The sequence below is a fragment of the Pezoporus occidentalis genome, unplaced genomic scaffold (genome assembly GCF_034315485.1).
Source record: "Pezoporus occidentalis ecotype Australia unplaced genomic scaffold, CSIRO_AGI_Poc_V1 ctg8, whole genome shotgun sequence".
In the NCBI taxonomy this organism is placed as follows: Eukaryota; Metazoa; Chordata; class Aves; order Psittaciformes; family Psittacidae; genus Pezoporus; species Pezoporus occidentalis.
In genome coordinates, this window is record NW_026916158.1 from 11910983 (window position 1) to 11937567 (window position 26585).

Below are 26585 nucleotides of genomic sequence, written 5' to 3' on the forward strand. Positions count from 1 at the left end.
AAAGTCCCGTCCAACCTGGCCTTGAACACTGCGAGGGATGGGGCAGTCATAGTTTCTTAGGCAGCCTGTCCCTGTGTCTCACCCTCCTCAAAGTAAAGAGCTTCTTTCTAATGTCTAATCTAAATCTTCCCTCTTCAGTTTAAAGCCATTTCCCCTTGTCCTATTCCTACATGCCCTTGTGAAAAGCCCCTCTCCAGCCTTTCTGTAGGCCCCTTTAGGCATTAGAAGGCTGTTGTAAGCTCTCCGTAGAGCCTTCTACAGGCTGAACAAAACAAATCCTAAGCTGAGGTTTTGTATAAGGTCATTTAGTGGTCTTTTATTATTTTTTTTTCCTAGCACCTTTTGTTTATGACAGCAGAAACTGCCATTAACCTGTACTTGCACATGTAAACATCTTCAGTTTACTCCCGCTAATCATAGCCAGGGTTGAGTTAATTTCCCCTCAACCACCGACGGCGGCAGCGTTGGCCTCGCCCTCCCAGCTGGGCGGCCCTGCCTCAAAGCACAACAGCATCTGCAGATTTTCCCCCATTGCACTGGAACAGGAAAGCACCGAGAAGTCTCTGCAAGCTGAAACCATCACCAAGACTTCCCGGTAGCAATCAGCCAACCCACCCGAGAACCCATTAGTTAGCCACTAATTTTTGTGAGATCTTAGAAAAATTCACATTTATCGGATACATCACTACAGATGGGAATCACAAACCGCGGCAGCTTCCAGCAAGAGCAGCGAACGGGCGTTTCACAGCCGGTGTGTTAACGGGTGACACCGCTGTCACACGCTCACTGGGGTGAGCTTTGCTGTCACCGGCGAGGCTGGTGCTCCATCGTCAGTCATCTGCAGCAGCTCAGACTGGCCACGGCAGCGAGTCGAGTGTATGCTGGCCCCGGGCAACGCTTCAAGAAAGAGAATTCTGCTGCGGTGATAAACACCCCTTGGAAAACATGGTGACTGGCCGAGATGCCTCACTCGTCAACCACTTAGGCCACCCCCGCCACTGCCTCAACGCCAGCCCCACTTGTTGCACCTAATGTTGGCTCCCCCCGAGCCCAGCAGTCTCCACACCCCTAACCCCGTGCCAGCATGGGCCGACGCTTTAAACGCCGGCTGACTCTGCTTTCGCACGGGTGAGGGTACTCGCTTGGCGGTCGCTCTCCATTAAAGGGATGCCGGAACCGCTTATAGTGACTGCATCCCGTTAGCGGCTCAGGTTTTAAGGAAAACTGGGCGTTGCTGGCGACCGTCTGGGAACAGGGACCGGGTGCACAAACCCGTCCTTAATCCTTCTCTGTAGTGCAGCGTAACCGCCATGAGGCGCTTGAAATAAGCTTGCAGCAGTAAGCTGGACAGGCGCCAGTTCGGGGTATGACAAGCCCGCTGTTCAGAACGCTGGCTTCCAGCCAGGCCACCTCCAGGGCCCCGGTGCCGTAACCGTTCGCACGGGCAGCTGCGCCTGTGCCTGTGCCGGCCTGGCCGCCCCGCTAAGTGGCGCGGCAGGACACCACGCGAGCATGCCGCCGCACGGCCTCACTGCGCGGTGCCGTGGCATCACCCCGCGCCCCCCTCCGGCACTCAAGACGCGACCCTAGCCCCTACCGCTTCTTAGCCGCGCACGCGCGTTGCTTCCACCTACGCTCTGCGGTTGCACTTCCGGCGGGAGACACCATCCCCATCCGGGGTCAGGGCCCCGCTCCCTTCCTGTTATTGCCCGTGCGGGAGGCGGTTCTTTGGGATTGGGGTGGTGGCTGTCCGTGTTGTTTCCGTTCGCGCTCGGGGGTACGGTCGCCAAGCTTAGGGGGTGCAGTGGCGGCTGCAGCGTGGCTCAGGTATTGTGAGTGCTGCGGAGTGCTGCCCAGCCCTGCCCAGTGGGGCGGTGGCTGCGGGCCGGCTCGGAGGCGGAGAAGCCGTGCCTGTGAGGTGAGTGAGGCGAGGGTCGGGGCCGCCTGGCTGTTTCGCAGCACGGCAGTGCTCTCTGGGGCGGACGGGGCTGCCCAGCAATCTGGCTGGGTGGCGGCCGAGGGGAGTGCCGCTTTTCATTGACTGGGGAGTCCCGCTCGTCTTCGGTAGCCGGAGAGGCAAGCGCGGCCCTCGGGTGACTGGGGCGGGCGGTGGAGTGTTCTTGGGCTGGCAGTCTTCCGCCACATCACGGTTTATGGGTCTCCTCTCCTAGAGTCGTAACTTGGAAGAGGAAAAACCAGTGGCTTGTCGCTCTCGAGTGCGGTTCCCTCCACCCCTGAAATGTAGCTGTTTTCTGTAAATATGCTTCAACAGACCTTGTGTTGGGAGTGCATTTGGGGTCACGGTTCGGCTAGTTACTGGCACTGGCAGGAGAGGGTCTTCCCACTCCGTGTGTGTGTTTCGAGCTGCAGCCGACTTACTGTAGTAGTGTCCCATTTTTGCTACCTGTAAAAACGTCTTATTTAATACTATGCAGAGTTCTGCCTTTATTGAAATTAAATATGAAACTGCTTTTTCTTACTAATCCTTATGTATTTTCTAGTAGGCTGAACGCTTACAAAACTTTGACCAAGCTAATCCGAACTGCATGCTTGTTTTTCTTCAGGGGTTTTGTTGCTGGTTTTGGTATTTGTGAGGTTAAGATATTAGACTTATTGCATCTGCTGTTGTTACTTACATGTTTCTGTATGTTTTTTTTCTTTCGAATTTTTACTGACTTTAAGAACATGATTGAACAGAAATTATTTATGAACAGTGTTTGTTCAGAGCAAGCACAAGGAAAATATATGTTTAAAAGTGGACAGTATGGACTATAAATCTTTGCTTAAGCTAATTCTGCAGTCATGAGCATTCTGCAGCAAACTTATAAAAGAATGGAAAACTGGAGTCTGAATCTGGATTCTGTAGTACTTAATAGAGGAAATCTGGACTCTGTTCTGTCAGTTACCTGTACCCTTACATCCTTCCTTTGAGCTATAGCAAACTTTGAAATTCATCCCATTGGATAAAATTAGAACTTTCCCATCATAATTTGAATCATTCCTTGATTTATTCCACATCACAATTAATTTATAGAGCTGTTCTCATGCTTGTTGCGTCAGTTGCTTCCATGCTGCAATTCCATAATGCAGTGTAATAATCAAAGTCCAGCTCTTGTTGTATGTAAATATTGTTAGTTCCTAGTAATATTTCAGTACTTGGGATGACAGACTTTAATGGTTTGTCTGCTGTGAGAAACTGGATAAGTTTTCCTGAAATAAATCTCCATGTGAACCTAAAGTTTCACAGTAAGTTACTTTATTCTCAAAAAGTAATACTGGCAAACTTTTCCATAGTGGTTAGTTATTTGGAAGCCTATTTTGGCCAATGTCATCACGTAGGCAAACAAGGCATTAGCCAAGCTGGTAGTGCTTACAGAGGAATTTATGAAACCACACAATTCCTTATGTGATCCATGAAATATTCTGCTTTTTTATTAAGACAATAAATACAGTGATTTCAGAGCTGCAGTTGAAATTTGATTGGAGCAGATACCTTGCATTTCATGGGTGTTAACTTGATGCCCTTAGCAATCTGGAGACAGTTTTGTGTTGTTTTCCAAAGCATGCTAAGCCTAATGTACAAGTCCATACCTTCAGTTGTTCAGCTGCTTCAGATTTTTGTGTTAGGCCAGATTTGTTTTGCTGCTTGTTGCAACTTACTTGCGTGAATAATGACACCGTTATGTGTTTTGGTTTTTTCTGGACTATTCTTTGGGAAAGGTGGTGTAGCTGGGCTGTTTACAAAGCAGTTTTGCTTTATTGGAAGTCAAAAAGTGGCTCAATACTTAGTTAACTGTTTCTTTGACCATCAGGTCATTCCTGCTTTCTGGAAGCAAATGGATACTTCTTATTGGCTAAATCACTTTTTAAAAGCTGCTTCAGAATAGGAATTCCAACAAGCAGAGGGTTCACACTTTATCCTCATGCTGTCTCACAAGACCAATAAGAGGTTTCCAGTTATTGGAAGAAAAATCACGCCTTTTAAAGATGTTATTGCATAAAGAATGACTTTGTGCTCACAGTAGCTCCTCAGATTCAAATGCAAATTGTGCTTTTTAATGGCTTGGTCATACGTAATACAACTTTGAGAAGGCTTGATTATCATCATAACTTGAATTTCTTGCAGAGTTAAAATTATCTATGAATGGATGGACAAGAAGCTTAAGGCTGAAATTTAGTCTGCAAAACAGTATTTTCTTAAAAATTTTGTACACAGCAGGTCAACCCATTATGTTGTCTCCAGGACTTCTGGTACAGATTCTCTGGGAAGCAGGAAAACGCAGGTATCTGAACACCTTGCAGGTATCGGTCACTTCCAAATAAAAAATGGTTGCTGTTGCTTTTCTTGCCTGTTTTGGGGGACAGGAAATCTGGGGATGATACATTAATTCCACATCATGCAAGAAATACTAGATCTTGTAGATGGTTCTCGTACATGGGTTTGCTTTGCCTTGTTGAGTACATTAATGAAGACAAAGATTGCAGTTAATAGGAAGCTTAAAAAAAATGTATTTGGGCTAGGGAAGGCTAATGGAATTTTTAACATTGATACTAATAAGGAAGCTGATTCTTATGATTTATAATTGGAATGGGAATAATACTGCAAAACTAGGCTTTCCAGTTTAGTTATAGAATACCATTATAGAGTTTTGTGATTACTGAAAACTGTGTGGGATTTGATAAATCTCCCAGTTGAAGAAAAATAGGCCATTTGTGCATTTTCTTGTGCGTGTGTGATTGAGTTGAAGGGGCAGCATTAGAGAAAGAAGAGTTTGTACTTTGACTAACTGAAGAAATGGACTTGTGGCTTGGAGTGTATGCTCAGGTAGAGTTTGTTGTTGGTTTGTTTTGTTTGGGGTTTTTGCAGCTTTTTATGCATTGTGTTGCATCCTTGCTTGTGGGAGCTTTGTCTCATCCTTTTAAACAGCCAGACATCAGCTGCTCCAAGTGATGATATCTGTCTGAAATTGTAGCTGTGGCTAGAAGAGGCAAAAAAAAATATTTATGCTAAAACTGCATGGAAAATTTCATTTGCTGTTTAAGTTGAATATGTTAAATGAAAGAAAAATAATACCTGAAGTATTAACTTTTTTTTCCTGCAGCACTGCTATAGTATTAACTCAAAAAAAAAAAACCAAACAAAAAACAAGCCACGAAACAAACAAACCAAAAAATCCCACACACATCAAAATGGCAAAAAAAACCAAACCCAAAGTGGGCCCCTCCCCCCCAACAAACAGACAAAAAAATTGAGCACAAAACCAAGCCCAACTGAGGGATAGAGGGGATTAAACTGTTTTAAAAAAGCTAAGAAAATAAAAAGGGGGTGGGGTGGGAAATGACCCTTTTATAAATCCTGTAATGTAACTTGTGGGCAAATGGAAATGCAGCAGGCTGAGTACAGGTTTTGTAATTCTGGATCTGTCTTCACAGTCTAAGCAGTAGTTAATGTCTTTGCAGCCATTGTGTTTTATTTTATATAGCATGCTTTTACACTTCAATTCTAGAAAATCTGGGTTTTTAGTTAATTCTGGATGCAGGTTTTTCGAAATGCAATTTAAAAAGCTTGTGTATTTCAAATAACGAATGTGAGGGATAGTGGACACCATCACTTGTTTGAGAGTTCCCATTTCTTAAGGCCTGTGAAAGGGAATAAAAGCAGTGAATTATGCCTGCTAAGTACACTTGCTGGAGATGTTTATAGTCCCTTTTCTTTTAAACAAACAAACAAACAAAAAAAGCAACAAACAGAAAAAACCTAGAAAGCAAGCCTGTGTTCACATACCTCCAGAAATGTAAAAACAAAATTCAAAGAAACTAGCTTACCATTGTGAAATTGAAGGGGAGAGAATGATGGAGTACTGGTGAACCTTTCATGTCCCTGGCATGTTGCTAACTTGCAGCAATAGAACTAAATGACTACTTCAGTCTAATTTAAGAAGTTTGGGTCAAACATAGAACTTAAGGTTCATTGGTCTCTTGTTTCATGTGCCATTGCTTTTTACCAGTAGAAGATTAGATATACCTTGATGATTGTGTTCTGTTGTTTGAGTTGTCTACCCATTAACACGCTTTCTTAAACTAACTTATGTAGGGAAATTTTTGTAGTTTTGCTTACAGCTTCTGATTGTAGAAATGCTTGTAAATGTAGCTTTTGAGGATTGTGAACTACAAAGCATATTTGCTGAATACAGGAGACTTACTGAATTGACTAAGACTTACTGTAAAGTTCCCTGGAATTTTGAGGCAGCTGAGTCACACTATTGGCTGTACATTGTGACCCTCTTTGGCAAAGGAACATAAAGAAGAAGCAAAACTGGAAGGTTGTCTCCAAGATTGTACATGTCAAACTTATCTGTCATTGAGACTTAACTGTTTTTGTTATTTCCATTCTAATTAGTCAGTCTTTTGCCAGTCCTTAATGTGGCAGTTAATGATGATGAATGACTCTTGCCCAATGTGTTCCAAGACTGTTCCTGACTTTTAACTCTTGCTGTTAACTTGGGTTATGGCTTTTCCAGAAGCATAGATTTTTTTGCTGAGATTGATTTTATTGTATCTTAAACTATCAGCTCCTTAGCTGTGGATCCTTGCAGAGGACACTAAATCTGTTCAGCAAAAAATTACCCTTTGTTGCAATCATATTCCTTCTTTTAGCTGTTAGTAGTCACCAAAGAAACGAGCTCTTGAAAATCCTCAAAATGCAAGAAGCCTTGCACATTACTGAAAAGAAAATACTCGGGATTTAGCATTTCATCTGAGACTTATCAACCCGAAGAAGAAATATTTGGCTGTTCTGCAATATCAGTCGACTAGAACAAAATTTTCTTTACCTTGGGACTTTGACATCTGACTTGCTAGAAAAGTGGTGAGACTGATCTCTGCAAAGATCAGTAGGCAAACTAAACACTGAACACTTGAAAATGCAACCACAAAGACAGTAAGAAGGGTCCTTAAAGATTGGCTTACCAAGCAAGTAGAGTGGAGATTTTGTTCTCGGACTCAACAAATATGCTTTGTGTGATGAGGCATGTTATGATCCAGCTTTGGTGCTTGTGCCATTAAGTTACTTTTCATTAAGGCTGGAAAACACTAATATGACTCTTGACTACAGGCATAGTTTAAAAGATTAAAGTTAATAGTGCTAGCATAAGGAGAAGTTTCTAAATAGAGCTAGCTTCCTTTGGGAAAAGGGAAGTAAAAACCTCCATTCCAAATACTCTAAAATATGCTTGTTGTGGTCGTTGAGCTGCTCATATTTTAAAGCATATCACTTCATTGTTGTCTTAATGTTCCCAGCTGTTAACAGAATAATCGGCAAATGTAGCTGGATTTTGAAAATGAAAGTGATACCATCAAATTGTTTTTCTGCCTTCTGAAAGTTTATATGGATATTGAGCAATGAGTTCTGCTTATCAGTTTATCAAGGTAGTCTCCACTGGTAGGAGGAAAGCAATTAATATAGTTATTTTATCATCTTGCAATTTCATGCTGTTGCCTCTGAAACCTCCTTCAGTTCTGACGTTAAGTGCTGTAGAAGAGCGCTTGTCCCAAGAAAAGAGCTAATGTTTAAAGAACATCCGGACATCTTGGATAGTCTTGATTGTGGTGTATAGTTGAGGATGTGTCCAAATAGGGTGCCTGTGAGTGCCCCTTTAAGTCTAGCAAGTTTGTTACAAAAAAAATCTTTACAATTAATTATGTTTGTGTTTTGGTGTAAAATAGTAATACGTGAAATTGAAATGCTGTCATTGTAGATGATAAACATAATCAGTTATGTGATTTTTTTATAAGTGGTAGGTAGTTAAAAGAAAGCACTTAAGGTTTACCCTCTCAATTAAAATGTTAAAATTTAACTGGTTTTCTCATGTTTACCAAGGTTGTGATTAATAAAATTCTAATAACTTGTCTTCCTCTTCAACTTTCTCTGAAATGGAGGATAGAGCCCTGATGTTGTTATCACTGCTTAGCAGTACTCCCTTGATCTTAGATACCTCCTACTTGGAATGGTTTGACGTTTGGGGAAAGATGGCATAACTACTGCCAAGAGATAAAGGATGAAAGCAGAAGCCAATGAGCAACAAACAGCAGAGGTGAAGCATAAAGAAAAGGGTAGCAAAACCTACTCCTGCCTGTGGAAGCTCTTTGTAAATGTGTTGTCAGATTACTTTGCAATTCAGCTCTTGAACTCCTCTTTAATCACCTGTTTCCAAGCCTTTCATTGTACATCGGCAGATAGGATAGCACCACAAGCAACTTCAAGGCAATATGAGAAGTAACTATTATTGTAGCTTCTCATCTCTTTCTGTCCTTGTATACAGGCAGGTTATTTAACAGCAAAAAGGTGATTTGCAATATAGTCCCCTACCCTAACTGGTGGGTTTTATGGGTTGAAGTTAAATCCAAAACACTTAAGCTTTTGTGGTGTTCTGTCCCAGAGCAGACTTAAAAGTGATTTCAGTCTTTTGGAACATACATACGTAAAAAACATGAACAAAATGTTTCCAGAGGACTATTAAAATGGAAATGTATTAAAAATACTTCCTTGTTTGTGCAGATGTTTAAAGTTCTCTTAATAGCAGTGACTGACTACTGCTGGTATCTTTCTGATCTTTTTTTTTAAATGAAGATCGTCTTAACATATCCCTTTTACAGAGCTCTGATTATAGTAGTAGGCAGCATGTGTCCCTAGTCTCAGTGTTTAATCTGGATATGAAGGTGACTTTCCAACCTGGGAAATTATTGTAGAGATGTTGATGTTATTCACTGTTTAAATACTTAGGAGCTTATGTCACTTTCTTCTTTGGAAAGTTCATGTTAATTACAAACATTATCCGTTTAGGCAAATATTAGCCATTTCTTTCAGATGTAGTCAACACAATTGCTGGTACTCTGACCTCATTAAAGAAACAATTTAGGTAACAGCTTGAAGTACAGGAAAAAGAGATGCACTAACAACAAGGTTAATGTCTGGGTAGCCCCACACTAGAAATGGTGCTTCTCTGTTTGCACAACATAAGGTTTGCAAAGCAGATGCTTCTAACAGATATGTACTAAAATGATAAATATTTCATTAAACATGCTGAAGAATCATTTGTCACAGTTTACCATAGCTGTTTTTATACTTCAGGCTGAAGCATGCAGTACCTAATGACATACATAGTTGCAGTGAATCATGTTTGTTTGCGCTTCTTGAATACAAATGCAAATATGTTAGTGTCTCAAGTCATGCCTATTGCTTTGGCATTCAGCTATAAATGCAAAGTCCTACTCAACCAGAGTCAATAGCTAGAACAAGAATAAACCTACATACCTTCAGGTTTCAGAGGAACTTTGTGGGTTTTGTAACGTTTATGCTTGCTTTTGTAACAGTTAAGTATGCTTACAAAATCAGTAACTCATTCAACAGTATTGTTTTGCATAGAAGGCTGGGTTTCTGATGGCTTGGGAGCAATACAGCTGAGTGATCTGTGACCTTCAGGGTGATGAAACCCGATGGGAGCATGCAGTGGTGCTAAGTGTTTTGCAGGTGAGTAGTATCCCACTGCTGCTCTGTTAAGTTGGTGTGCAGGGTAGGCAGGATGGGGGAAGATAAACGTTTTTATATTTTATGGAAAACTGTTGGTGCTTAACTTTCAGCAGGTTATCATCTGCTAAATGAATATTTAGTTAATCACTATTGACTGTATCACAAACAAGTCTGCTAGGAAGTGGTACTTCATTATTTCTGACTCTTGAAAAGCCATGGTATTTTCTTGTTGCAATTACAGCTCATGTAGAAGTAGGACTTGTTCGCCTGCTGTCTTATTCCATGTGTCTTTGCGTAGGAAAACTTGCTAAGAACATTAACTTCACCTCTTTATAGCGCAAGAGTATTTAGCTGCCAGATTGAAATTTTTCATTATGGTGGCTGTGCCTTTGTGTTAACTCCACCACAAAATTCTTTCTCTCAACAAATGGATTAAAAAGGGAGTTGAAAAAAAAAGGAAAAAAAAGCCAAACCCAGAATTGCTTCCATGCTGCTTTCATGGCCTTTGCTGAGGGATGTGGTTCCTTACAAAAGCTCTATCAAAAGTGAAGTTGCATCCCATCCTCTGTTTACCAGTAAATAGAAGAGAATGATTTTTTGCTAATGGAATTCAGTATGTCTAAGCAGACTAAACCCGTACATCTATTCTGTTTGGCTACAGAAGTCAGTTAAGGTGGAATAAACAGAAAGCGAATTCATATTGAGACTATGGAATAGAAACTTCTGTCTCTCAGTTCACTGTTTTATACTTAATATTGAAAATCTGCAAAACTGTAAAAATACTGCTATCCACTGCCACTCAAACTTCTTTTATTTTTACACACATTAACTGCTTTCAGGGTCTGGAGTAATTTGGTACTGAAGAAACCTTTTGTTTCAATTTAAAGTTGCTGTCAGACTCCATCCTAAGAAATGTTCTGTGGGAAGTACACAGTATGCTGTAAGTCAGAGTTGTCTTTTACCTGTTTTGAAAAAAGGGAAGGGCTCACAGGAGTAGGTCTTTAAAGTAAAGATGGATGTAAATTAATAAACAGAAGTGGGCCTAATCTCAGTCATATTTTCTTAATGAACACATTTCTCTGTGCCTTCCATCCAGAGGAGCTGGTCAAGTTTATGGTGTAGATTGAACCCTCTTATTACTGTTGGTTGTGGTAGAGAGGCAAGCATAGAAGTGTGAGGACTGCAGTGCCTCCTGTGTTTCATTGCAGTTCTTTCCCTGCCGTTCTAGGTGTGGACAGTAGGAGAGGAAATCTCTGCTCTTTTTCAGTAGAACTGAAGATTGATCTTGCTGCAGCAGAGGGTTACTTCTGAAAGCCAAGGTGACATGCCTGGGGGAGATCAGCACCAGGAAAGGTCCAGTATCTATCTGAATTACAGATCTGCTACACAGCTGCTCATGTTAGATGAAGATTCAGACTAGACCAGAGTGCGGAACACCTGGATTCACTCTGCTCAGGCTCCTTGTCTGTGTGCCAGCCCTTCCTGTTTTTAAAGATCCTGTTTACTGTCTGTGTTCCAAATATCCCAGGAAGGTGGGAGGATGGGAAGAAACAAGGAAAGAAAACAACATTATTTAAGGTGGAAATTTATTTTTATATATAGTCAGCATTTGTTACCTATCTAATCTAATTTCATGAATGACATTCTAGGGTGATTTTTTTTTAAATATATAATCTTACACTAATTTCCAAAAGCAGACTATTTCTGCATGTGAAAATTGACACTGAAGCTCTTAGTATTTGTAGCAAGGAGCAAATACTGGTGTGTGGTGTGTTTTTTTTTTTTTTAATTTCACATTCTTTCTGATGTTCACATAAAAAATGTTTATCATCCATATAAAATAGAGTACGTAATAAGAGGAAAACCTTACTTCTGTTGGTATGAAATACTGTTCTGAATTTTGCTAAACTTTAAAGCTTTTGAAGACCTTGAAAGAATTCTGAGTGCTGCGCAGTATTTTTCAGAGTGCACACTTAGCTGTGGAGGAACAGCTCCAGCCAGAGCCAGGCAGGAGAGTAATTCTCATCCTGCTACACAGCAAACCAAGCTAATCGTTGAAATAATGAATAAGCAGATATGTGAAGTGTAAAGAGAAAATGTGTTGGTTTTGTAATTTTGTTGTACTTCATGACTACTAGTCTTCTAGAAATAATAAAATCCTTTCATTTAAGATGAAGCTAGAATTATGGAATGTTTCAGAACTAAAAGGAAAATTTAATTCCAGGGTTTCCTTTGTTAACAAAGAAGAAAAAAAAATCCGCCTTAAAGTGGAAGAAAATGTTCTAGGACAGGCATTCTGCTCTTGATATGTCATGAGATCCCTGGGGAAAAAGCACCATCGCAGTGGGAGTTGTAGAGGTCACCAGCAACTTGCAAATGTTTCTTTCTCGTGATCCTGTTTTCATGGTTCCCAGATAGTGAGTGAAGCTATAAACATTATGCCTGCATGGATGGGGGAGGGCAAGCAAAGGGATTTGAAAATAGGAATTTACAAAGGTCTTTTGGTTTTCTTGGATAAAAAAATAAAAAAAATAAAAAAATCCAGCAGTAGTAAATCTTTTTAGATTGTTCAGCTTGGTTTTGTTTTAGCTGTTTGATTCTGTGTTCTTTTCAGCAATCGATAACATAGAATTGCCCAAGAGGTTTTATATGTATATATGTACTGCGTTCTTTTTTTCTTTTCAGTATGACCACACCATTAATTTTATTCATGGTTGTCTGAAAGTCACTACAACCAGAATCCAAGAATATTATATTTTGCAAAAAAGTCTGCTTGTAAGATAACTTCAAAGAAAACAGCATTGAAACATAGCCAACCCATGTTCCCATGTCTAATAAAACTGAAATTTCTTTTCACTAATTTCCACTGAGATTTAATATTCACAGGGAAGAATAATTTTGTATTTTTGCTGTACTATAATTCTATGGATGCTACCAGTAATGTTTTTGGTTTTTTGCTCTGTGTAGAAGAAGACAAAGCTACTCAGCACTGTTTTGCAGGGGGGAAGAAGTAGGTAACTACAAATAAAATAGATTGTGTTTGGAATACTTGCCTGTTTCAGAAGGAAGCTAAATGCTATTAAGATGTGTTTTTGACAGTGTTAAGTCCTTCTGTTTGTTTCCGTTGAGCTGCTGTTTGTGGTCAGATAAGCAATTCCATGTATCTGAGCCTTTTCTGTGAAATAATGACAGTAACACACAAGAAATAAGATGACAAAACTGCAGTACAAGAGTCTGCTGTTTCTGTTCTAAACAAAGCAGTATTTCTGCTTTTTAAATCTCTGTGTAGTAGTGTTTTCATAGAGGACAATTTCAGACCTCTTTGTATCCACTTCCTGTATTTTGGCAAATTGCCAGCTTGGCAGTCAGGAAGAACAAAAGGACAGTATTGAAAATACCTAGTCTGGGGCAGTCTTACTGTCACCACACAGCAGGTTTGGACAGCAGCAAAATTAAACAGGCAATTCTGCCCAGTTTTCTTTATGGTGAGTTTTGGAATGCATAGTGTGTCTGAAGATGAGAATAAAACATTTTGCTCTTTAGAAAGTTTCAGTGTATCTTTCATTCTGAAAAGTGTTATTCTTGTCCCAAGAATCTTTTTATGTCCTCCCTCTCCCTTTTGTTTCAGGAATTGCACAGAAGTTTAAAAAAAGCTTATTTGGGGATATACCTGTGCCTGATACTGTTGGTTTGATAGAGCATTAAGGAAACTATAAAACCTACACGAGTGCTCAGTAAATCAAAATCTATAAGCACAGCTGGATTGTTTATTGAGTAGAAGGCACTTTCTTACAAGTAATGCTAAGAGTCTAGAGTAAACTTCTACATGGAAGAGAAATCAAATCTAGACACAAATCCTCATGAGCAGCTCTTCGGTACCAAAGATACATCAAATTATAAAACATTGCTACATCCTGCCTCTAAAAGCAATGTAATGATATTTGTGCTGTGACTGGAGAAAGTAATAGACTTCAGTTAAACTGTTATAGTTTACTGAATGACTAATTGAGTTTCAGATACAGACTGATAAAACTGAGTGTTTAGTCTATCATTTTGAATTGATTTTGAAACACTAGCTGATGTTTATAGCAATGCAAAATTATTCAGCTCTCAGTCACTGAAATGCTTACCTCTTTACATAAGCAATGCCACACTTTATGCATGTAACACAGCATTACAGCACAGTACACTTCTGCTTCTTGCTTCCTTCTGTGCTTGCTAGATTTCTTGCTAGCTGGCACATTATAGGTGGAGGAATTTGCTTTTTGCAGAGCCTGACCAGTAACTGTAGGTGCTTGTGCTGATGACCGACAACCTTAATGTCTGGTAAAGTGAATAAATTTTTTTCCCTCTGGACTGGCCCACAGACTTTCACTATGGGTCTTTATCTGCTTTATAATGCTAGATGGAGTTCCTCTCTTTGGTGAACATGCTCAGAGGTAATTGACAAAACAGGGTAAGAAGCCTGTTAACTGTGTTAACAGTTAAATCAGTTAACTGCGGTTTTAATATATAATATGTTAGTGATGGAGAATGTGCTGAATGGATCAGGAAGGCTGAAAAGAATGTGGATTTAATCAGTGAGTGTTTTTTGAGTTCAGCCTTTCTTATCATCTTGTGGTATCACGGAATCATAGTATGTTTTGGGTTGGAACCCAGCAATCACCTAGTTCCAACCCCCTCTTCTGTGGGCAGGGATGCTTTCCACTAGACCAGATTGTTCAAAGCCCCATCCAGCCTGGCCTTGAACACTGCCAGGGATGGGGCAGCCACAGCTTCTCTGGGCAGCCTGTTCCAGGTCTCACGACTCCCAGCAAATAATTTCTACCTAATACCTAGTATAGATCTTCCTTCTTTAAATTGATTCCCCTTTGTTCTATCCCTACATACCCTTGTAAAAGGTCCCTCTCCAGCTTTCTTGTTGGCCCTCTTTAGGTATTGGAAGGCTGCTCTAAGGTCTCTCCGGAGCCTTCTCTTCTGCAGGCTGAACAAGCCCAACTTGCACAGCCTGTCGCCTTGGGAGAGGTGCTCCAGCCCTCTGATCATCTTTGTGGGGTCCTCTGTGCTTGCTTAGATAGGTCCATGTCCCTCATGTTGGTGACTTCAGAGCTCGATGCAGTAATCCAGTTGGGATATCATGAGTGGAGTAAAGGAAGAGAATCCCCTCCTTTGATCTGCTGGCTATGCTCATTTTGACGCAGCCCAGCATAGGGTTGGCTTCTTGGGCTGTGAGCGTACATTGCCAGGTCATATTGAGCTTCTTGTTAAACCAGCACTCCCAGGTAACCACACAGCTTGGTGTAATTGGCAAACTTGTGAAGGTACGCTCGATCCCACTCTCTGCATTGCTGGCAAAGATGTCAAGGAGTGCTGGTCCCAGTACCAACCCCTGAGGCACGGCAGTTGTCACTGATCCCCACCTGGACATCAAGCCATTGATTGCCGCTCTTTGAGTGCAACCATGTCTCACCAATTTAGAAACGTGGATGTTGCACAGGACAGTGTCAAATGCTTTGTACAAATCCAGGTATTCCAAAGCTTTTGGCAGAGGAAAACAGTTTAAGGTGGTTTTGGAAAGTATGGGATTGTAGGTGTGGTGTAATATTTATTTGAAGTGTTTGCATGTACTCTTAGTGGGATTTAAATAACATTTCTCTTGAATTCTCTTACAGTCCTTTTACTGTCGAAGAACATAATTGATTCTATTTATTCCAGGCAGCCTTCCAGGTTTGAAAGTGTACACAGAAACACAAGCTGCCAACGATACTTCAGAACAGTTTCTGTTTACATTTTTGCTTTCCAAATCTAAACCCTGGAGGCGTGCTTACATATGCAAGTAAAATGAATGTGCACACAGAATGACTATATGCACCATTCCGGCATGTCTGTACCCCAGTTCAAAACAAGAGCTGCTGTTTTGTTGCAGTTGCTCTAAAAAGATTGTAGGTTTTGGACCGTTTACAAGTCTTTCAGTGAGTGGTATTGAGTTGTCATTTAATGTGTGAAATACTTAAAAAGCCAAGGTTGACATTTATTTTGAAAAGATACTTGCCTAAAAGGATTTAATACACGCATATGTCACCTAGTCCTGCCTCTGTTTTTTTTTTGTTTGCAATTATTGGTGGGCATGGAGGAAAAACTTGCAGTGGCTCAGACTACATTCCTAGAGCTGAACTAGCTCAGGACTACTGCAGTCATGCTCACTCTCCTGTGCAGACCCTGGCATTCATCTGACTCCATGGTGATCTCAATAAGGCAGCTAAAACAGCAGAAGCTAGTCCAGAAAGGAGGAGTAGTTTTCTGCCACTTTAATCCATTGGACCCTGTAACGAGCTGGCTCCAATGCCAGCATGATGAATGAGAACACATGCCTTGGGCAGGGAGAAGATGGGTTCTTAAAACTGTCAGTTCAGAGGAGCCTCAACAGGATTGTAGAACTGAACTTAAAAGACTGCTGGTATAAACTAGTCTGTGTTCTGAATATTTAGTTTGATTGTGGTCCATCTATATTATCATTGTTTGTATGTCTGGACAGAAAAGTTCTTATGACTGCATGTTCTTGTTTTGTTGTTCTGTTTTTATTATGCCTGTGTATGTCTTAACAGTAATGTGTTTCTGCCAGTGCTTGTAATTAAGAAATAAAAATAAGCATGTGATTCAGCAGAATTAAGAGGGAGTTGTGTTCATGCTTTGCCTGATCAAAAAGATGCTATTTAATCCTTTGTGTATTTCTTTCTATCTGTAAACTGAGGATAGTTATCGGTAATTCAGAATTCTCCCAAGTTACTCTAAATGGTGTTATGTGGGTTCATTTGAAGTGTTTTGTAATTGATAAGCTTTCTAAGTTTTTCTCTTTACATGCACCGTGAGTGTGCTTGGAACTTTTAGTTTCAGCTTGAAGCTTTCAGTTTCCGCTCACTAGAACTAGTAGAATAATGAGGAAAATTAAACAGCTTAAGCTCTTGTTAAAAATGTCAGTTGCAAAGACCTTGTAAATATGCATGAAGTGTTGGTGGAACAGCACTTTTCTAAACTTGCAGTGGCACTTCAGTACTCTTGTTGATGTTTTTAAAAGCCCCAAATCCAACTATAAAGGAGGGATTAATAAAGACGAACCTATTGCTACTCAGAGTTGCTTAAGAAGCAGTAGACACTCTCATTCTAATGTTTGGGGTTTTTTAAGAACCAAAATGGGGCAAAATCATGTACTGGATGTACTTGGAAGAAAATTCAGAAAATAAGCACAAAGGCATAGAAGTGCAGAAATGAGGATAATTTTTTTTTTTTACATACAGACAATGTTTAGACATTTATAATTTTATTTATATATACGTTATCTATTTTTAAAAATTGTTCAGCAAAGGGCAAACAGCATTCATTGTCTTTCCGCAGTGAGAGCTTACAGAAAGTTGATGAAACAGAAAAGATGTGAAGCTTTTGATTTGGATTTTTTCCTCCTTTCTGTTACTACAAAAAGAAACTAAGGCAGAGCAGAAGTCCTAAGAGGGTTCTTGACTGAAAAGGTGACTAAGAATGGCTTTAGTATAATAGTCTGGTATAGCCATGTGTTTTCGTGACACTTGCTTAATGGAGGAGGCATAATGGATAATGGACTGTTGGTATTATCCTCTCATAATGTACATGCTGAAGTTAATGAAATTATTGTCTAAGTGTAAGTAATGCACTGTTTGAGATTTGCTTAATGTATAATGGTAACTTTGTGGTAAATTATTCTGCAGTGGGAGCTTAAATATATGGTATGCAGTTCAGCAGAAATGTCCTGCTTTTCTGACTGTCACTGAGCAGCAACTACTTATTTGGAAAGCGGTAAAAAATATGTCACTGTGTAAATGTGTGCTCAGTTTGTACCTTGAATGTGGCCTGGAGATATGGTTGTTCCCGATCTGCATTTGCATCATGCAAAAAAGGGCATGGTAAATATGGAAGAGGTACAAAGAAGGTGACAACGATTAACAAAAGTATAGAAAGACTTTTGGGCAGAGGAGGGCTAAATAATCTGGGATTATTATGGAAAAGAGGTAGTGGGGAAGACTTCATGGATTGCAATAAGATTAAGAGCAATGGATGCAAAGATAAGGAACTTGGTTTCTTTACAAGATATCTGGGATATCAGGTGAAAGTAACAGGCTTCAGAACAATGAAAAGCAAATACATTGTAACATGGAACGTTAGTCACTTTTGTCACAGGATGCCAGCAGTTTGTGTGTGAAAACTTCCTGATCAAACTCACTAATTCTTGATGGATTTCTTTCACAAATACATACATGTTGTCTCTGGTTAAGGAAATGAAGACTATGTAGTGATTAGGGGAGTTTACTGATGCAGTATCACTGTGTTCCTGCCTAGTTCTTCTGCTCTTCATTTGGCATCTGCTCTTGGCTGCTGGTCTGCAAGACCTCTCTGCTTTGTCCAGATACAGTTCTCTTGTACCTACTCAAGGCTGGCATAAGGCAGCACTGCTAGAAGGTCAGACACGTGTTCCGCTCATTTCCTTTGGCTTCATAAAGAAATTAATGTGGCTGCCAAAGGGAACTAGAACAGGGAATTGATCCTAAATAAAACAAGTTCAAGCAAAGAGTGTTAATGGAACTCAGTTCTTCTGTCTCATTCATGGAAAAATGGGGTTTTTGCTGGTGTAAGTAGTTTATAGTGATAATTCCAAAATAAAAATGTGAAGAATTTGGTTTGAGTTCTGCTTAAAATTTGCTGTAATAATAATGTGAATCTTTGACATTTTCATCCTCCATGCTATGTAAGTGTTCTACTTATAAATTATAAAATTCAGTTAAAAAAATGATCTTTTTTGAGACCATATGAATGTTGGCTTTTTTTTTTTTTTACAAATGAATGTGATCCTGCTGTTAACTCTTTTGAGTAGATATTTACATCAAATATATGTTCCTTAGAAATCAGTTTCATCAAGTACTCTTCCTTATGAATGTAAACTATAGCTATGAATATTTGTCTACAATTATAAGTGGTGTTTGAATAATTTTATCTGAAATGCCTTGTGACGTTAATATTTTAAATTTTAATATTTAAATATTATTTTTACTTAGGTTTATGCCTATGAATCACTGCTTGAAAAACTTCCCATACGAAGTTATCTAAAGACTTAAAAATGCCTCCACGACCATCATCTGGTGAACTATGGGGCATCCACTTGATGCCACCGCGGATCCTTGTGGAGTGTCTTCTCCCAAATGGAATGATAGTGACTCTAGAATGCCTCCGTGAGGCCACCTTACTAACTATTAAACACGAACTCTTTAAGGAAGCAAGAAAATACCCTCTCTATCAGCTCCTTCAAGATGAATCATCTTATATTTTTGTAAGTGTTACACAAGAAGCAGAAAGAGAAGAATTTTTTGATGAAACACGGAGACTTTGTGACCTGCGACTGTTTCAGCCTTTTCTAAAAGTTATTGAACCAGTAGGTAACAGAGAAGAAAAGATTCTCAATAGAGAAATAGGTGAGACTATCTTTAAACATAGCTAATCTGTTTAACTGGATTTTCCTCTTCAACATACAAAATGAAGAGTTGAAATGGTCTGTGTTTGTCACTTGCATCTGTCAGTTTGCATTTCATAGCTGTCAGTTGTTGCATCAGATTTCCAAGGATGCTGATCATAGTAAAGCTGACATTCATAAATTGTGAATTAAACTATTTTTTTACTATTCTGTTTAATTCACATGTAATGTCATTGCTTTGTATGTATTTGTGAGTGTATCTGGGTTAGGGGACAAACATACCCACACACATTTAGTTGCTAATGTCAACTGGAAATACTTGTTCTGGGGTGCTTCTAATTGTTAAATTATTTAATTGTTACGAATTCATTGTACGTAAACTACTTCTGTTTTGTAAAGCTTAACCTGTTCAGGACTTACTGGTTAGCTAACCATGCAACAGGACAGTTGAAAGGTTTCATTTGAACATTCATGCATAAATAATTATTTATGCAAGTAATCTTATTAAAGTAAATGGAATTACATCTGAGACTGTGGACCTGAGAGAAATGTGCTCCTACTGCATGAATCTGTGCCAAAGAGCTTAAGTTCGGTGCCTCTTGGAGTGCTTGTCACATTTTTTAAAAGTGTAGCTCATTAAAATAAACTGAATAGCTGTCATTCAGTTGTAAGCAAAGTTGATTATGGTCCTAATAGCTACCAGTAATCCTGCTAGGATTTTAGGAAGAAAAACCGGACCTCTCTTGTCCACTTAAGAAACTTCGTGCTGACTTCAGAGGAAATTTATTAGTGATTCTTTTCCTCCAGGAGGAGCGTTAGCTGTGAGAGTGCTGATTTAAGGATCTTCCTTCAGTGAATGTACACCTGTTTTCTAACCCTTTGTGACTGCTAAGTGCACTAACTTTAGAACCTTTTATTTTCCTTTAGAGACAGAAAACAATTATGTATAAAAGTAGAAGCCAGTAGTTAACACAAATATTTTAGGTTGTGTTTTGCTTAAAGCATGCTTTTTGTGTCACTGATGAAAAGAATCTTTAGCTTTAATTATCAGTTACATTTCCTCATGCTGCTTTAATGCTGTAGGTTTTGCTATTGGAATGCCTGTCTGTGAATTTGACATGGTTAAGGATCCAGAAGTACAAGACTTCAGAAGAAATATTCTTAATGTTTGTAAAGAAGCAGTGGATCTTCGAGATGCCAATGCACCGCATAGTAGAGCATTATATGTCTGTCCTCCAAATGTAGAGTCTTCACCTGAACTACCCAAACATATATACAATAAACTAGATAAAGGTAAGATAAATATTTACAGTAAAGGGTTATTTTCAGTGATTGAAGTAAGAGTACAGCTGGTTACCTAGGTAACTTCAGTAAATCACTTTTACGTAGACTTCAGCAATCTTACACCTTAAGTTATTCAGAGTAACTTTCTTGATAGAATGTAGTTTCAAAAGGGCGACAACATTTAAAACTACATTTTTGTTATTATGCCAACTAAATCTTCATAGAATCATAGAAAAGTTTGATTTGGAAGGGACCTTAAAGATCACCTAGTTCCAGCCTGCATGCCATGGGTAAATAGAGGTGATTTTTTCTTTTTAACGGACAGAAAGAGCTTGTTGGCTTTGCTTTTTTTTTTTTTCTATGACATTCAGAAATCTGGAATTAAATGATGCTAAATCACTAAGTTATCTTGCAGTCCTCAAATATGAAAGTTACTGCTGTTTTGTTGAAGATTAAGTAGTCAAGAGTATTTGGTTAATTAAGGTATACTTAACCTCAAGGAGTAGATGTTTGAATTTACGGTAGAGTCAAAAATGAGCTGAGTGTAGTTCCTTGCATATTAGAAACCCACTGTCAGTTTGAGCTATGAATCTCATCTACATCTTTCATATTGCAAGCAATTCTCTGTGTTGGGGAGGGATGAGAGATTGTTTGGTTTGGGTTTTTAAGATTATTTTGTGGGTTTGGGGTTGTTTTTTGTTTTGTTTTGTTTGAAACTACGCTGAAAATTATAGGCCTAACATTATTTTACATTTATCCTAGGGCAAATTATAGTGGTGATATGGGTAATAGTCTCACCAAACAATGATAAGCAGAAATACACCTTAAAAATCAATCATGACTGTGTGCCTGAGCAAGTTATTGCTGAAGCAATTAGGAAGAAAACGCGAAGTATGTTGCTGTCATCAGAACAACTGAAACTTTGCGTCTTGGAGTACCAAGGCAAATACATTCTAAAAGTGTGTGGCTGTGATGAATACTTGCTAGAAAAATATCCACTGAGCCAGTATAAGGTGAGTAACATGATGGATTTATTTTGAGCTACGCTAATGTAATCCAAATTTGTGATGTAGAAAAGTGATCAATTTTATGACTGGCTTTCTTTTTCATTACATTAATACAAAACATAGTAAGTGAAAGTGTATGTTCCTGTAACTGGCTAATGCATGTGAGTAGCGTGCATATTTGTTGCTGTATGTGCTTCAAAAGAGAGAGGGGGAGAAAAGGTAATTTAAACTAGAATTTTTCTCACTAGTGTTTTGTCCTTGAATGAAGTAGTTTACTGCTAACATTAATGACAAAACAGTGGTAGGTACTCTCAGAAATATCCTAGGTTTCTGGTGGTAAGAGGTGACTTATGCTTGGATGGGCTGATACAATACAAAAGGAAATTCAATCAGGTGTTAAATTGAGACAACCATTGCTACTATGAATCTTCTTCCTTCCCCCTTTAGGGGTGGAGAAAATCTAGTTGTTTGCCTGTTACTTGTATTTTTTTTTCCTTTTTCTTAAATCTTATTAAAGGAGTGATAAACTTCCAGCACTGTGCAAACTATTCTGAAGTCTTCCTTGTGGCTGGCTGTCCTTCATTTTCTGGGTTTTGTTAGTGTGAGTGTGAGGCAGAACTGCTGACAGAAGAGCATCTGAGCAGCCCCTTCTCTGGAGCAGACAACAATGTTACCCTGTAGATTTCCTGACAGGCTGCTGCTGCTTCCTCTTTCAGGAATGTATTGTTGTAATAAACAGCTTCCATTCCTTCATCTAAAATGGTTGACAGTCTGCTTTCCAGAGCAATGGGGGAGAGGAGGAGGATAGGGAGTCCTGATTAATGGGAAAAGCAGCTCTGTTCTATGGGAGCTGGGGAACAAGTGCAGGCATACAAAATATTGCACAGTCATCTAAAGATCAAACACCAGACTTATTTGATCTACCATGGTTTCTTCAGATGTATCTGGTATGTCTTTACTGTGCTGCAAAAGAGCTAGCTAATTATGCTCCAGGGCTGGGCCTGTCCGAACAGATTGTATTTTATGGTACTGTTGCTAAACTAAATGCTCTCAGCACTCAATCCTGAATGGACAACATACAGCCTTACAGCTGGAGTCTGTCAGCATCAGTGCTGAGCATAAGATAATAAGCACAACTGAACCAAAAATGACTGTCTGCCATTTGCCTTGTGCTTTCTGTCTGTGACTAGCTCTGCACACCAGGTCAGTACAACACCTTGGTATTGAAAAACAGCTCAAGCTCTAATCTGGAAGCAGTCTGATTTGTGCTACACTGTGCTGGAGCTAAGGAGCTCTACAAGAAACCTCTCATCATGTTGTCAGCTCTGTTCTCTAGCTCTTCCAATTTAGCCTTCCACTGTTTAAATGTTATTCAAATCTCAAAATCTGTACGAAGTGCTGGTGTGCAATCCTACTCAATGTTTTTAAGATGTTGGATGTTGTAAGGGTTGTACATACAGGGACAATGATAAGCTCTTTAAATATGCTTTTACTTTTATATTTTCCTGAATATTTTTAGGTGTAGATGATCAACAGTATGAACTTTGAAAATGTAATGAATTTTGGTTTGGTTTTCTTGCAGTATATAAGAAGCTGTATAATGCTTGGTCGCATGCCCAATCTGATGCTGATGGCTAAGGAAAGCCTATATACCCAGCTGCCACTGGACACCTTTACAATGCCTTCTTATTCCAGGCGTATCTCTACAGCTACACCCTACATGAATGGAGAAGCTACAGCCAAATCCCTCTGGACTATAAACAGTGCTCTCAGAATAAGAATCCTCTGTGCAACCTATGTAAATGTGAACATTAGAGACATAGACAAGGTAAGGCAAATGCTGTGCAGGTTTTTGGCAACTCACAGTTTCTTTCCTCAGTTTTCTATCATCTTTTTATATTGGAAAAGTAGTGTTATTTAACATGTTAGAAAATTAGACCATTCTGTTATGTAAGTACTCAGCTCCATTAAAAAAAAAATGAAAGTACAGCCATATTTTAGCATCTAACACCTTTTCTATACTACTTCAGAAGTGAGGTGTAGTACTTAGATAAATATCCTGCCTGACAGGAGTAGGACTTAGTTTTTGCATAGTTCACTTCAGCTACCTATGTAATAGAAAAACAAAACCTATGTTATCTCTATTCTAAATAATAATTATGTTTAAGAATGTATTACGGTAATTAACAATACTTTTGATGAGAGGATGCTGGATAGTGTGCTGCTGTCTTTGTTTCTGAAAAGGGAGGTGTGGAGAGATCGAGAAGACAAGGCAGGTAGGGTTCAATCTTATTGAACTACAAGCCTGGCATGCTCTCTCATAATTTGTTCAGTCTTTAACTATGCCTTGACATCGGAAGAATTGAGAATGATTTCAAGGGTTTTCTTTAGTGTTCATTTCAAGGTTATTACTGCATTTTTAAAGAACTAGTTTTGCAATTGAAAAGGGAAAAGACCAAAGCATTTTTTTCTAGAAGGGTATGTTTATATACTGTGCTTCCCACCTTACAGAGCATGAAAGAATTGGGGTTGGGGAGTGATGGAGCTTTTAGGTTCTCAGATTTCTTTTTTTGTTTCTTTTTAAGTGATGAAAATGAAAGGATAGTATGTTATAATTGTACTTATGTTGATAGGATTGAAAAAAAATATAGTAAAATTTCAAAGGCAGTACTAATATCAACATTTGTTTTTCAGATCTATGTAAGAACAGGTATCTACCATGGAGGGGAACCTCTGTGTGACAATGTGAATACGCAAAGGGTACCTTGTTCTAATCCCAGGTAAACTAAATAGTTGAGTGACTGCTGAAAATCTGACTTCCAGGGCATCATAACTGAAGAAGTAAAGGCTTATCTTAGCCATTATTTAAGTAGTGCTCCTTTCTGGGAATTCCTTACCTGAAGCTTTATAAAAAAATGTTTACATATCCCTATATTTATAAACAGAAGTAATTTAATTAAAACACAAGTATTTTGTCTCACATCTGTTCAGTAAAGAAACTATACTGTTTTACGTGTGCATTTACAGTTGCCACTGAAACTCCAATATAATTACACTGTGAAATCAGCATAGCTCTGGGCAACTGAGCTCTGTTTTTCACTGTGGATCAACAGCAGGTGTTCCAGTTGCAGGTTCAGATTTTACTTTGAGCACAAGGCAATGTGATGTAATGTAACCTGGAGATCTGTTTCAGTGAGGTTGCATGGTGTGTTCTAAAGCAGAACCACCGAGTGTGGAGAGGTGGGTATCATTTGTTAACATGGAAGTGACTTCCAGATCTGGGCTGACTATTTTCAGGATATTTGACCTGCGATCAATAGTATCTGGAAAAATAACATGCATGAACTTAAAAGTGCATGTGAATTAAAGAAGTTTATATGCACTTTTAGAATATATTCAGAACAAGTATCTAAAAGATGTTCCTGTAACTTTGACTGAGGAGGTGTGAAATTTCAGCATCTGCTAGGATTAGATGCAAAGTATGTGTTCAGAAGTAATTATTGATTTGCATTTTCTTTCTGACTTCATGTCTTTATGAATACATTTTGAAACTCTTGTTTTTGTCTCTTTTCTATAAATATGATTAGGCTGTATAGAGGGCTTACTAATATGTATACTTGTTGAAAAATAGCTCTCCTTCTGGGTTGCCCAAAATATAGCTATACTTGAACTGATATTTTGACTGGTTTGCACACAAAATCTTCTTGAAAAGGTGATGATGGGTATGGCTTGAAAACATGGGTTTAATCACACAAATCTGTGTTATGAAATGAACACATAAGAAAAGTTAATTAAAATTTATCTGCTAATTTCTTAATTCTTGGAGCAGGGTTTGGACAGTTATTTCTTTATAAAACTCTGCTTTTAGTAGCTGCAAACACATTGAAAAATTAATGCTGTCCTTGGAATCTGCTGCCTTTTCCAACTGAGAAAATTCACCATAGCAATTGGTTTAGGAAAAGAAACTACCCAGAAGTTCCTCTTCAAAAGCACAGTTCCACCAGCTGAGAAGTCTACTTAGAGAAGTTAACAAAAGCAAAATACATATTCCTGTAGAACCAATCTGTGCTCTTATTACTATGATAAATAGAATAATATTTGTATTGAGAATACTGGTTTGGATTTGTGTCATATTTCTGTTATATTCCCATCTTGCAGTTATCTTTTTATTTTCCAGTAGTTCAGTTGAATTCTGAAAGCTGTGCCACATTTTTTCCCACTTGCTTTTTTCCTGAAGTGAAAAATTTTGCAAACTAAAACTTATATTAGTGTAGCACATATGCAAATCCATTACTTCAGGTTATGCCTACGCTGACAGTTGCAGTTGGTAGGTTTGCAAGAGTGAAAATGAATGAACCTATTACTAAGTTTGCAGAAATTGAACTTACCATGACTTTTTAAACAGTATTGGTGCTAGGAGCCTATTTGGGGAAGTTTCCACTCCCAAAAGGAATGTGGGCAAATGCATGTAGGAGTACCCTTTTCCAGTGCGAAAGTGTACTTTTTGTACATGTATATATTTTATGTAGGAATATAACAAATACCTTTTTAGTATGACTGATTGAATACAGTTGTCTGTCCTTTAACCTGCTTTTATTTTGCTTTTTAAATCTTATAGATGGAACGAATGGCTATTGTATGACATGTACATTCTTGATCTTCCACGTGCTGCTCGTCTGTGCCTTTCTATCTGTTCTGTTAAAGGCCGGAAGGGTGCAAAAGAGGTAAAAAACTTCATGTCTTTAATACAATAATGAACAAAAGCAACTGAAGTCAAGTTTGGGAAGATACTTGATAAATGCTGTACTGGCAATAAGTTTTAGTACAATATTTGATTTTAATCTGATTTAAAAAAAGGGATTTTCTTTTCTTGTACCTTACTCAGACTACCACTGATTTTGTGGTCGGAAGTTAACATGGAAAAAAGCTTACCTGTTCAAGAGTGTAAATAGCATCTATACTGTATCGCCAGGCTCAAAGATCACTTGTTGGTGTTTTGAGGTGCAAGTGCCTTTAAACTCAAGTTTCTAAACCCATATGTTACTTGCCTGTTAACTAAAAATGGCAATATTTATACTTGTATTTAGAGTTGATCTTTAAAGAAAACTTGTATTGCTTTAGCATTTGATGCAAGATCTCAAATAGTCATTTTTAAGAATCTGCATATGGCATCTGATCTAGCCACAGCATCATTACATTCTGCATTTGTCTGTCACAGGTACTATACAGTTATTTTTGTCTACAATCAGATTTACAAATCTTACAGAATTGT

General features: G+C 38.8%; 1 protein-coding gene and 1 long non-coding RNA gene across 10 annotated transcripts in view; one reads left to right on the top strand and one right to left on the bottom strand.

Annotated features, from left to right (window-relative positions):
* Positions 1-1623: 1623 nt before the first annotated feature.
* The window catches only part of PIK3CA (phosphatidylinositol-4,5-bisphosphate 3-kinase catalytic subunit alpha), a 41399-nt gene continuing 16437 nt past the window's right edge, over positions 1624-26585 (top strand). For 4 of the 8 annotated variants that reach the window (XR_009961633.1, XM_062602942.1, XM_062602948.1 and 1 more), the window contains exons 1-7: positions 16922-17052; positions 18610-19023; positions 20106-20315; positions 21069-21319; positions 22896-23141; positions 24008-24093; positions 25932-26037. Coding sequence is in view for 7 of the 8 variants with exons in the window: in XM_062602942.1 (XP_062458926.1) it covers positions 18672-19023; positions 20106-20315; positions 21069-21319; positions 22896-23141; positions 24008-24093; positions 25932-26037 (1251 nt within the window). In the remaining variant the exon portion in view is untranslated. Of the gene's footprint in view, positions 1919-10368; positions 10470-10757; positions 11108-12669; positions 13015-16921; positions 17053-18609; positions 19024-20105; positions 20316-21068; positions 21320-22895; positions 23142-24007; positions 24094-25931; positions 26038-26585 lie in introns of those variants that run through there. The other 4 variants (XM_062602944.1, XM_062602945.1, XM_062602946.1 and 1 more) reach the window with 4 other exon arrangements.
* LOC134155602 (uncharacterized) overlaps positions 12197-26585 on the bottom strand; it is a 39299-nt gene continuing 24910 nt past the window's right edge. For both annotated transcript variants that reach the window (XR_009961635.1, XR_009961636.1), the window contains exon 3: positions 12197-12704. This is a non-coding gene — a long non-coding RNA (uncharacterized LOC134155602). The remainder of the gene's footprint in view (positions 12705-26585) is intronic.